General features: G+C 47.2%; 1 protein-coding gene across 1 annotated transcript; it reads left to right on the forward strand.

Moving 5' to 3' along the window:
• Positions 1 to 2,030: 2,030 nt before the first annotated feature.
• LOC137666041 (lysozyme C, milk isozyme-like) lies at positions 2,031 to 5,418 on the forward strand. Its single transcript, XM_068405621.1, has 5 exons — positions 2,031 to 2,081; positions 2,450 to 2,657; positions 2,763 to 2,921; positions 4,040 to 4,118; positions 5,352 to 5,418. Exons 1-5 carry the CDS (start codon positions 2,031 to 2,033, stop codon positions 5,416 to 5,418), a joined length of 564 nt encoding a protein of 187 aa, XP_068261722.1.
• The last annotated feature ends 7,420 nt before the right edge of the window (positions 5,419 to 12,838 follow it).

The raw sequence follows: 12,838 nt of genomic DNA on the forward strand, positions 1-12,838 counted from the left end.
TCCTCTGACTTCTAGGAGAGACTTCGGCTGAAGTCCATTAAGCAAATCAAAAAGCAGAAGGAAAATAAACACAGATTAATGGAGATAGGAATTTTATGAAGGAAAGGAAACAGCCAGACCTTGTGACAAAGCTCCTGGGCTGCTATTCATGTTTTAAGGCCCCCAGACCTTATAAATGGAGGAGATTATTCTCTTCATGTTGCCCTGCTGGTAGTCGTAAAAGAGAGTTAATAAAATTTTTTTTCCCCCACTGAGAAGTCCTGTAGAAACTCGAGTAATAATATAATCCATAATGTTTCAGTTCAGTGCGTGACATGCAGCTATTTGTTCCTTTGTTTCCAGGCAGGGAATCGAGCTGTAAATCTTGTAGCGACACAGATACTGTACGGGCTCTGTGGCATTTTATCTCCTGCTGAAACTGAAACCCATCTGAGCAGCTTCCCACACAATTAGGGACTTGCATGTCAGAACAACCAGGCAGGATTTCTGTATTTATTACTTTGGCATCATGATTAATATTTAATCCAGAGGAGATATCACAGACATGTTTGAAACCTCATTTTGCTTGTTAAAAAAAACTTTGAAACCAAGAAGATGAGCAAATTATGTTATTATGGAGCTCTGTTATTTGTTATCTTTAGATAGTGTAAATTAAAGCAAATGCTGCTATAAGGGGGAGATTCCTTCCGCTGCTCCTCTTCTAAGTGATCTTCTAGTTTTCATTGGGTTTATTAGTGTTCATGGCTGAAAACAAAAAGATACCAGAATGGTGAGAAAAGAGTGAATAAACACCTCCACCTGGCTGTGTGGCCAGGCCCTGGTTCAGTCGTGCGGTGGTACCAGCCCGTGGGGCAGAATTGGCTTTTGTTGACTCAGCTGGAGATGCCAACATGCTAGGAGCAAGCACTGACCACTCTGGGGCATACACAAAACCTCTTCAGATCCTTGCCACAAACCTGAGGAAAACGGACGTGTTCATGTTTCTTTTTACTGCCTTGACTGAAAGACCGTCTGGCTAATTGTCTTTATAGCATCTAACCCAGCACAAGTGTGTAATTCGTCACTTGCTTCTGCTCATCGATTGGTCTATGTGATAATTCTTGGTTGGCCACTTATTCAGGGGCAACTCCTTGTAGAAATTAAAAACATTTTGGACACAAATTACTTGACTTCTGTTCATGAGATCCCACCTTTGCCCAGCTGGAGGCATTGGAAACAGTTCTGCTGTTATTCTCAGTGAGAAGGTGATATTTCTCTGTCTTTGCAAATATCTTGCCATATGAGCTTAAAATACAAAATATACCCCTGCCCATAGACTCTCTTGCGGGATTAGTTTTCAGGTGAAACAGAGAATGAACCCCAAAGGGCTGTCCCTGAAAAGCACAGTCACAGCTATGATGCTCCCTGGCTGTGCTGGATCCCTGTTCTTGTGGTGTGGGTCAGGGCTCGTGGGGCTTCATCCCTGGGTGATGGGGTGGCGGGGTTCTGGAATGGCGAGCAGTTGCCAGGGAACACCCTTCTAGGATGCCCACCCCAGGCGTCCGCTGAGCCCCGTTGCTGGAGGTACCTATTTCTCTAGGTGTACATGGGTTTTTATTAAGCAGCCCCTACTGCCCTTGCCCGCAGAGGGTGATCACCAGAGGCAGCACCTAGGTGCCCCTTGCCTCTGCCCCTTGCTGCAAGCCACTCTGCAGGGCTGCAAATGGCTCTGGTCGCATGGGCACCTGGGCAGAGCCTGCCGGGGCTGCGGCACTGCGCTGTGCTGCACTGCATGGCCAGAAAGCCTGGCAGGTTTGGTGAAAGAGTGTGCACAGGGAGGAGGAAAGAAAGAAAGGAGGGAAGAGACAGAAATAACACCAAGGAAAGGATTTTAATTCTGTTTCTTAAATTGCAGATTTGAAGTCTTTCCTCGGACAAACTCCCTGGACTGGTAGGATGTGACTCAGTGTGTGTGCTGGTAATTGTGTGAAAGGCTGATGTGCAAACCGGGGCTAAGGGTTAGGGAGTTTGGGTACGGCTTCCCCGCAGCAATGAGGTCACTGCACATCACGGCTTCTGCTCAGAGGCTGACCAGCACCGGGGTAAGAGGCAGAGATGTCTGGGCAGCTAAAACATGTAACCCTTCCCTTAGTGGGTGCCATTTGTCAACTTTCCAGTTCCCACAGGACACCTGACCTTTCACCACTAATATAAAAAAACTGCAAAATGGCAGTGCCTGAAGCGCTGTGTTTTCCACGTCTGCATTGATAAAAGCTGTTTGTGGCCTGGGCTGCCCGGCACAACCACCGCGTACGTGCATGCCTGCACGCATGGGAGTGCACACCCGACGGCAGCGGGAGCAGCCTGGGGTCACCAGAGCAGCTGCGTCACTACCTGCTGGGGAGCTGGCCTTGGGTGTCTAACTGTGCTTTGCTGCCTGCTTATGCCTTGTTTTTGCCTTTCGCCCCAGGGATCCCAGTACACGAGGACCAGCAGCCCGGCAGGAATGAGGTCTCCTCTGCTGCTGCTGCTGCTGCTGCTGCTGCTGCTGTTGCTGCTGCTGCTGCTGGCCTTGCTGACCACAGTCACCAGAGCCAAGGTGTTCAGACAGTGCGAGCTGGCTCATGTGCTCCAGAGAAACGGGTTGGAAGGCTACAGCGGCTACGGCCTCGCCAACTGTGAGTTTCAGTCCCTTTTCTGCCCACAGCCTTTCCCTCCCAGCTGCTGCCGTCCCCACAGATGGTAGCTGTGGCACAGCCTGAATGTCTTCTGCCCCTGCCCAGGGCTCTGCATGGCCTTTTACGAGAGCACCTTTGACACGGCGGCTCAGAGCATCAAAGCAGACTGCAGCGCTGACTATGGCATCTTCCAGATCAGCAGCCAGCTGTGGTGCACCGACGACAGCAGCCCCTCGGATAACCACTGCAGGATGGCTTGCAGAGGTACCACAGCACTGCTTCTCCGGAGCCAGCCCCAGGAGCAGAGTCAGCAGCCCAAGCCCTTCCACTCTGCCCAACTTCACCCCCCTGCCAAAATGGAGCTGTGGGGGCATGTGGGGCCCCACCTGGGTAGCTCAATGCCTGTGGCTGCAGGAAGTTGGGGGTGATGAATGGCTGGGTTCAGCTCCTCTTTTGGTCTGTGCAGGGTGCGGGTAGCACCACTAACTCATGAGGTTGGGAAGTGAGAGGCCACGGCCATTGTCAGAGGCATTTCTCCCAGGCACCATAGCATCGCTGCCCCCAAGCCTTCTCCAGGGTTTCACCTTGCACCTCTGGGCCAGGTCCCGTCCCTTTCCCTGTATCCATCCTTTCCTCTCCTGGGATACTAGGGACCCCAGGGTTCTCTGGGTGCTTTGATTGTGGGTGGAAGATACGCAGTCCTGATTTGGGTGGGTTGTGATGTGCGGCTGGATGAGATAAATATATCCCCCTGGTTGTGGAGTGAGTAGTTGGGAAAGTGATCACCCAAGGCTGTATTACTGCCAGGCAGATCCAGGTCTTGGCTCGCGGTCTGGCACCAGTGGGGAGCTCCCAGGCAGACATGGAAGGGTTTTGCTGTGTCTGACCAGCAGACACCCTGCTATATGAGAAAACCCAAGGTCTGGGAGTCTGCAGCTGGACCTCTTGTTCCTGTTCAGACCAAAACCTCATTTTCCAGATAGGCAGAAATCTCTCTAATAGCTTTTTTTCCCCAGCAGAGTAAGCAGAAAGGGATTGAAATATCATAAGCATAGATGGGTCTGCCTCTGATTTTTCCCCCTCCTTCCATCTCTCTCTCACATGTAATTACAGAGGCAGGCATACCAGCATTTGCAGGGGAAAACATACATTTATGGTTCTTGCTGGCCATGCAGAAGCGGATGAGGGTGCCTGCCTGGCAGCATTCAAGCATGTGAGGCTGATGGTAGCCCGACAGTGGGGAGAATGAGCAGCATCCAGCCCCACACCAATGCCTGGGGCTGCTCAAGTGCCTGGTCCTAGCTGCACCCCACAGGGAATCTGCTCCGGTCTGATGTCCTGCCCTCGAGTGAGCTTACGGGGCTGTGATTCTCTCCCTGCAGATCTGCTATCGAGTAACATAACTGATGACATCATCTGTGCCAAAAGAATTGTGAGAAACCCACAAGGAATGAATGGCTGGTAAGGGGCTTTGGGGATGGTTTCTTTGGCAGGGCTCATGTGTGTTTCTGAAGGGGCATGGCTGCCCCTTCCCCGACTGTCAGACAAAGGCAGCACAGCCACACCAAAGAGGAGGAACCACAACTTCAAGGCTTTGCAGATGGGTGGGAATGGAGAGACAAACTTGCACCGCTTCAGTCTCTGCAAAGCATCTCACAGGAGAGACCAGGGAGGAAGAAGCAGAGAAAAAATGTTTCAGAAAAAAAACTCAGGTGAAATATAAACGGTCAGCGAACAGCCCGTCCACTGTAGGTTAGTTCTTGAAGATCTCTCTTTGTCTTATGCTTTCAAAGTCCTTCAGAGGGCTCCTTTCACCACTTTTTGCTGTCTCTTATCCTATCCTATGTGGAAGCACCTAGCATGGAAGCAATTCTTCCCAGGGAATGTGAGAACATTAATCACTGAAATATCCTGATGAATCTAGATGACAGCCCTTGCATGGTGCAGCCCTGAACCATCCCTGGGATTCTGGACTGTTATAGCATAGGAAGCCTGTAAAGGCAGATTAACAGACTGAGAAAACAGAAGTGGGGGTAGAAGACAATTCCAATCACCATATAAATATGTGGTTATCTGAAGTCCCAAGGCATTTTGTGCAAAAATAGTGATGTTAACCACTGAGTCCTGAATATGTTCCAAGTTGAGGGACAAGATCCTGCCTTCAGATTTCCCCCGCCCCATCCCAGCCATTGCAGTTGGACTCATTAGCTGTTTTTTCTTCCTGTGGTGGGCTGCTGCGAAGCCTGGCTCACCGCAAAAGCAGCAGAGTTTCTGAGCAAAGGTGAGGTAAGTAATTTGTGTGGTATATGCAGAGAACGGTCTCAGGGCCCCTGCGGTGAGCATTGCTGTCGCACAGTCTGCTGCACACTCAACACACTGTGCTCATATGTGATGTCCCAGTGAAGAAGGGACCCTTGTAGTGGCAGGAGGTGGCAGGACCTGCCTTTGCAATTCATTGTTCCTGGCCAGGACTTAGAGAAAGCTCAGGTGGCATCAAGGGACAGTGATGGCTGCACTCCTCCATGCCAGACGCTCAGCCAGAGCTGAAGGGTCTGCAAGTCTTGCCCCAGGGTTAGTGATGGGAGGTCCCTCATTGGGAAGGACCTTACAAAAAAAACATAGCCTGCTCATATTGGATATGAATTATATCAGTCTAGTACCTAAATAGCCTCTCTTTGCTTCTTCTGTCCGCAGGGAGGGCTGGGCAATGCACTGTAAGGGACAAGATCTGTCTGAGTGGGTGGAAGGATGTGACTGGTGAGAAAGTCCCCAGCTCAGCTCTGCTGTGGCTGATGGGGGCTGCCTCTCCTCTCCTGCAAGGAGAGAGCTTCCCCCTCACTGTACAACACTTCTTGGGTAGTATTTGCAAACCCAATGCATTCCACAAGGTATAAAATAAATTTAACAATATAGCATGCTTTTTTTTTAAAAAAAAAAACAAACTCGACTTTCCATTTTTACATGTGATTTAGGGTCCAGCCCCAAAAGATTTTCCCCGGGGGCTTTTTCGTGCATGTTTGAATGGGGCAAGAGGGTGAGGGTCAGGAGCTGAGTAGATAGCAATACCCTTGAACACAGCTGATTTCTCTGGAATTTTCAGAGAAACTGAAAAAGGGAAGACCTCAAAAGAGGATGCAAATCTACAAGATTTTCAACACCTCTTATTTACATATTTGTAATAAAAATGCAGCAAAACACAGCCCAGAATCTTACTAGGTAAAAACTTGTGTCTGCTCCGCAATGTAAGCTGTCCCTGTGGAAAGTCAAAGTGCTGCACAGCCCTTTCAGGACTGCCAGAGTGAAGGAGGCGAGCGAGTTCTCCTGCCTGCACTGCAGCTTGTGCTGTAACTGGCCGGTCCTGCAGCTAGATTTCTACAGCAGTCCCATGCTGTGCACAGAAGCCAGCCCTGTGCCAGTGGTGTTCCTCTGCCATGGAAAGACCACAGTGCAGTGGAAGGAGATGTCTGGTGTGGGAATGGCTAAGACTTGCAGCTGGGAGGATTCGATGCAGGGACAGAGAGGGTTAAAGAGAAACGGTGGTGGTGGCTGTCACCACAGATAGTGTTAGCTCTGTCTGTTGTTTTCTTTGAACACTTGGGAAAGTACAAGAATACAAAGGAGTATTTTTTTAATTCTGTTGTGGTGGCTGTTCTTGTGTTTAAAAGGAGAAAAAAGAAAAAATCAAAGCAACCTATTTGTTGTCAGGAGATGGGGTCTGAATCAAAATCTTACCTTCTAACACTGACGAGCTTTGAAATCGAAGCCTACGTCTAGAGATGTAAGCCAAGGGCTGATGCTCTAAAAGTGTGATGATCGCCACTTCACCAAAAATATTCATTCAAATCAAAATGCCAGATCCTAACAGGAAATATACTTTAAGCTTTGGAAGATCTTATTCATTCCTGTTCTAAGGAAAATCTGGGGCAATTTCTATACAACACCAAGAATTATGGCCAAAATTTTCATCTGTGACTTAGTTGCACATTTTCTGTGTTTTCTGGAGATGGTGGATATCTCAAATACTTTAATGTTAGTTCTGGAGTCCTGGAGCAGATATGGAAACACAGGGGAACTGTGTTCACTTCTGGATGTGATCGGCCATAGTCTGTCAAACCACGTCCCATAGAAGCTCTGGTATCTTCCTTCGCTCTGAGGACACAGAGCAGCTGCCTTGTGTAAGGTGTGACAGATAGCCTGTCTCTTCCCTTTCACTTCAGGCAAAAATCTTGGTGTCCAGCTTCACTTTTACTTGGAAACTGAGTAAGGAACTTGCTTTCAACCATATCCATCTGAAATCCCAAGAAAGGCAGAGAGTGTTTTCTCCTTGTTTTCTTGATGAAAGCAAATTTTCCATTTATTTCTAGGAGGTAGTATTTGCAGGGGAAATTTGGTAATCCTTATGAAAAAAACAGTGTCCCCCAACCTGCAGCCCCCCTGGTGACACGAAGACTGCAGGTAATCTGGCACGCTGTCATGTCTGAGCACTGTAACTACTTGAGGACCTTGCCAGCACACATGGACAACGGGGATCATGAGATCATCTATAGGCACATTTTAGAGGAACAAGAAACCTCCTACTAAGATAGAAACATATTAAATAAAGGGCCTGATCCTGTTTCCCTATGAATTTAAAGGAAGTTTTACCACTGATTTTAACAGCAAACAGGACTGACCTTGTAGTGTATGTCATCAAACAGCCCCAGATTGCTTGAGAGTATTTCAACACTTCCATTATACGCCCCATCTTTCAAACTTGGACATAAATATTCACTTGGCAGAAATCTCAGCCTACAAGCAAATTAGGAGATTTGTTTTTAACATTTTTTCCACTCACAAAGGAAAAAAAGGAGAGAGAGAAAGCACTCTTCTTGGATGTTTTTAAGTTACTGCTGCTATGCAATAACATTTATCGCCTTTGCACTACCTTGCCTTAAAAAATTAATTCACTCATTCTTAAAGCAAAAAAAATGCAAAATAAATTAATTAATTGATGTTGCAATCACTGTTTTCAGCTGCAAGGGAGGTAAGTGATACCAGGGGATCAGCCAGCAGTCAGGAAGCCACTGCTAGAACAGGGACGGTCACTTGACTGATGTGCAGCTTGTGGGCCATGAGAGCTTGCGAGCCAAGAGGCCACAGCTCACAGCACCGAGAGCAGGACTGTGTGTGACCAGGGCTGCCAGGTGATACACGTGCATGCATGGGTTGGAGTTAGTGTTATGTGCCACCCCAAAACCCAGCTATGTGTCCAGACAGCCATCCCTACAGTAAATATGGGGTTTTGCTCTCATCTTCTGGAAAGCTCTTTGAGATCAGCTTATCTGTGTAGCTGCTATAGGGACTGGAAAATGTGGATATGAGGTTCATGAGGTCAGAGAGGAGAGCTGGTTCTCTGCTCCGTGATCTCCTACGTGATCTCCAGCCCAACAACCCCAACTCCAATGAACAAAGTCAGGGGTGACAGATCCAGCTGCACTGTGAATGCAAGAGACATCCTGGAGTACCAAGAGGACCCTGCCAAAGGTACCACTGCAAACTCAGTTTCTCTGTTACTGGCCAGACACCACTACCTTCTTCCAACCTGCGTATGTAGCCAGATTTTTGGATCCTGCCATTTATATTTATTAGGAGAAGAAACTGAAGATTAATTTAGCTATTTCCTCAATGCAATCCCCTTTCTTTACAGACTTATAGAGAATGTATCAGGCACAGGATGACTCATTCAACCAGGGACAATTATTTGCTCCAAATTCAAAATGAAATTTCTTCTGGTGCCCTCCCAACTTACTCCTTCTGTCAAAGCTGCTCTGTGTGGTCTGGCATGCCAGCTGCCAGCCTGCCTCTCCTCTGCCTCTGCTTCCAGGCTCCCTGCATCCCTATTTTACACAGGCACACACCCCCTCCAGTACACACCCCACCACCGCTGGTCCCCTGCCTGTGTAGGCTGGGGGCAGGTGCTTACCACCAGCAGCAGAGCAGCTCCTCTCCAGGCTGTGCTCCCTGCCCGCCACCCAGCTGGGGTCCTGCTGTTACAGCTACTGATCCTGGAGCTTACATAAAGAAACACAATTGTTTTTACACAGATCCTGAGGGAGAGGCTGGCAACTTCAGCGTAATTTAATCTAAACCAGGATAAGACAGTAAATATTGTTGTGTTTGCACAAGGATGAAGTAGAGTGAGTAAAGCAGAAGATGCTGAGGAAAGAAACATCTGTATAATTCACAAGGAGGGGAAATATTGAAAAGGTACAAAGTTTTGTAGTTTGGCCATCTTCACTGAAAAATAATATATTGTTACAGAGACTGGGGCATCTGTTTAATCCTTTCAAATGGTTTAATCTCCAGACCCTCACCCATAGTCATGGCCTGTGCTTCTGTGTCAGTGATGTTAAAAAGGGGAACCTGGTCCCATGCGCTCAGCTGTGTGTGGAGCCAGTCTAGCACAAAATCAGTGATTCTGTTCACCACTGCTGTCTCCAAGAGATCTCTCTGGGACTGAGGAGCTCAGCCTCTTGGCCTGATCAAAAAGATCAAGGGATGATGTGATTACAAAGCATAAGTACCACCATGGGCAGAAATTCTGGGCACAGTAGAGCTCTTTAATCCAGGGGAGAAAAGCATAACAAGAACTGATGGCTGGGATTTAGCTCCAGGCAAATTCAACTGAGAAATGAGTTATAAACTTTTAATCAGAGAAAGGAGATTAACAACCAGAATAAACAAGCAGAAGAAATGGTGGCTTCTCCTGCTCTTGACATCTCCCAACAGAGACCAGATGCTTTTCTGGGCCTGCGATGGTGGAAGGCAGCTCCTGGGGCTCTGCCAAAGAGGACACGGGTGAAATCCTGCAGTTGGTTGTCAGCAATGGCAACTTGCAGAATCACAGAATCACAGAATGGTTAAGGGTTGAAGGGACCTCTGGAGATCATCTAGTCCAACCCCCTGCCAAAGCAGGTTCACCTAGAGCACGTTGCACAGGGTCACGTCCAGGCAGGTTTTGAATGTCTCCAGAGAAGGAGACTCCACAGCCTCCCTGGGCAGCCTGTTCCAGTGTTCTGTCACCCTCAAAGTAAAGAATTTTTTCCTCATATTGAGATGGAACTTCCCACGTTTCACTCGCTCACTCTCAGGCTGGATCAGGCTCAGATTTTACCCTGCTCCAGATAGGCTTTGCGACACTTGCCATCCCTCTCTGAATGAGACAGCTTGTCATCGCCAGCTCTGGCCCACAGCTTATTGCCCCATCTCCAGTGCCTGCTGCATGTCCTGCCTCCATGGAGTGGGGCCCAGTGCTACCCCATGGGGACCAGCCTGTCACTTTTCCTCTTGCTGCTGTCCGTGACCCCTCTGCCCACCATCCACAGGGAAAGGGAGACATGATCAGTCGCACTGATGCTGACAGGGTCCCATGGCCTCCTAAAGGGAGGTGGGGGAAAGACCATCCTGTACATCTAACAGCTGGAAGGAGGAAAGTCATAAGGACCCCTGGGTTGAGTATTTTTGTCTAACTTAACTTACATTGCAGTGGGAAGTATCATTCATGCTTTAGATCTCAGACATTGTAATTGAATTTCCAAGGTTATTAGATAATGGATGAGTGTTTTACTATAAGACCCTTGAAATTGAACCTGGTCCTTTTTTACTCGGTATCTGTCTCAGGGTGTGCCACCCTGTGGCTCTCAAAAGGTGTTTGAAAATCACATTTGGCCCTCAGTGAGGAAAAGATGATCTAATGGACTCTTCTGGCCCAATGTCTATGAGTCCTTTCACAGTTTCCCAGGGCACCCAGTGTGTTTGCTCATGACCCTTCTGCAGCAGCAGTGGGCAGGGTCTGCTGTTCCTGTGAGGAGCATTGTCCTCATCTGCCTGCAGCCCACCCCGCTCTCCTGCCCAAGGCGCTGTTTCCCACTTGGCTGGACCATGTCCTGGCTCCCTCCAGCTGGGACCTCCTGGGCTAGTGCAACTGGAGCTGCTGCAAACCATCTCAGGGAAATTACTTCAGATTCCTGCCAGATGATTAATTTCTCCCTCAAGGTCGCAGGACACTTTCTGTCCTGAACTCCTTCTTTCCTCATGCTGATCTTTTTTTTAAGTGTTCTGGGTGGATGTCATCCATGCTTGTCTCAGCTAGAGGAGTAATCTTTGTGGAAACTTTGAACAAAATCCCTTCAGTGTCTTTCAAATTGCGGGAGAGTGGTAAAATAGACTTTTATAATTGTTAAAGGGATAATCAGTTCTTTTGGCAATGCTACGAGAAAATAGATGATGTTGAAAGGTTAGCAGCAAGACAATCCTTTTGGGGGTTTTGTACTGTGCTTGGCTGAAGGAACTAAAAAAATAACCACATGAGATCTACCATGGCCTGGGATCTGCTCTAACTTTTAATTGAGACAAAGAAACTCAACTGATAGGCAACATTGCTGCATAGTTTTACTGTGTTTTACATAAGACAGCAGCTCTGTGATAGCTGTCTGGATCATTTGCATGAAGGAGTTTGTAAATGGAATAACAATCACACTTCTCCTATAAAAAAATCTAAACCAGGAAAATATTCAAAAACCCAAGCATCAATCTCATTCCCTTAATTGCTTAATGTTAGGCTACAAGAAAATCGATGTGGGAAAAAGTAAATAGAATTTACAGGTGAGATTGTCAGAAAGCCTGGCTGATTTTCTGCACTGACCTATACAGTTTATGCTGGTACTGCGTGATAACCACACCCCCTTGTAAACATACTGACCTTGCATTGCACACTGGTACTAGCTGAATAATGGTCCCATGGAAGATAAAACCAGCCCCATTCACATCACCCATGGATGATTTTTTTTGTTTAAAACTGCAAAATATAGTATAGACAAAGCAGAAAATAATCAGAATGCTTGTGCCATAATTGAACTCCACAATTACAAAACAAAGAAAGCAAAGCACAAAATGTGATGCTGTTGCAGCCTATGTCATAGCGGCAGTGCACATGGTAGTTCCAGTTTTATGGTTAAATACATAATAGCCAATTGTGTGTTGGAAGCACTATTATGTAGAGCTTAAAATGTGCTGGTGATGCCTTCATGTCAGCATTTTCTGACTATTAGTAATTTCATTGTGCTGCTCAGAGTTGGCAATATTTTGTATTTAAGTTCCGCTACTATGAGTTTTGCTTGTGTTTTACTGAAGAGCAGTATAACACAGACCCTCAGGGGAAATTCCATTCCCCTTATTAAAAAATTGTGGCTATTTTATTTTCCTTATCTCTGCCATCCATTTCCTTTTTTTTCTCAATGCATTGCTGCAAATTACAAAGACATTTCCTTGTCTGCTTTACGTTGGACCCCTTTAATGAAAGCTCCTACATAATCAAAGTCACAGGATTCATTTGGTGAATGTGAACTGGTTTTGCTGAAGGGTCACAGTTGGAGATTTAGCATTTCAGAAAAGCAAAAGATCTAAAGGCAGGAGAAATGGACAACTACAAGATATCAGATAAACAGGCAGTAACAGAGAATGAAATTCATCTCTTACAAAGCAGAACAGCTCAGTGTGATCTGTCTTAACTACAACCAGGTGATCGGAGACAGCCTCCCTGCAGAAAAGGGAGCCTCGCTTCCTCTGCCTCATAGTCTGTTTTCTGTGGCCATTATGTCACGCCCAGGAGGTACTTTGTACTCACCGATGCAGGGCTGTAAGGAGCGGTGTAACATAAGAGAGAGAAAAACATGAGAGCAAAAACATTTCCTCGTTCCCTTGCTTGTAGATACTACTCAGGCCGCTGCTCAGCAGGCAGCAGCAGATCAGACATTCTGACCCTGAGAAACAGTGGTCATTGCCCATTTACTTTCATCAGGAACAAAAAGCTTGAATAGTCAAAGTTTCTCAAGAAATAGAGAGTTCTGGTAAATGTCTGAGTAAAATACATTTTTCTGACATTTCCAACGCAAAGTATTTTGACATTCTCAAACTGAAAGGCTGTGTTTGGTTGTGTCCCCTTGAGTTGTTGCTGCTGCTGCTAGGACCTGCCAATCAGGTTCCTCATGTCCCCAGCTCTCATCTGAGGGCCGGGCTCCTCACCGGGGTACGCATCACCATGTGATCCATGACCAAATGGCTCCCAGAAAGGTCCCCCCTCCAGAGGGGCTACATGAGCGTTTGAAGAGATCTTCCAGGAAGGAACCTCATCCATGTCATCA

This window comes from Nyctibius grandis, chromosome 7 (genome assembly GCF_013368605.1).
Source record: "Nyctibius grandis isolate bNycGra1 chromosome 7, bNycGra1.pri, whole genome shotgun sequence".
In the NCBI taxonomy this organism is placed as follows: Eukaryota; Metazoa; Chordata; class Aves; order Nyctibiiformes; family Nyctibiidae; genus Nyctibius; species Nyctibius grandis.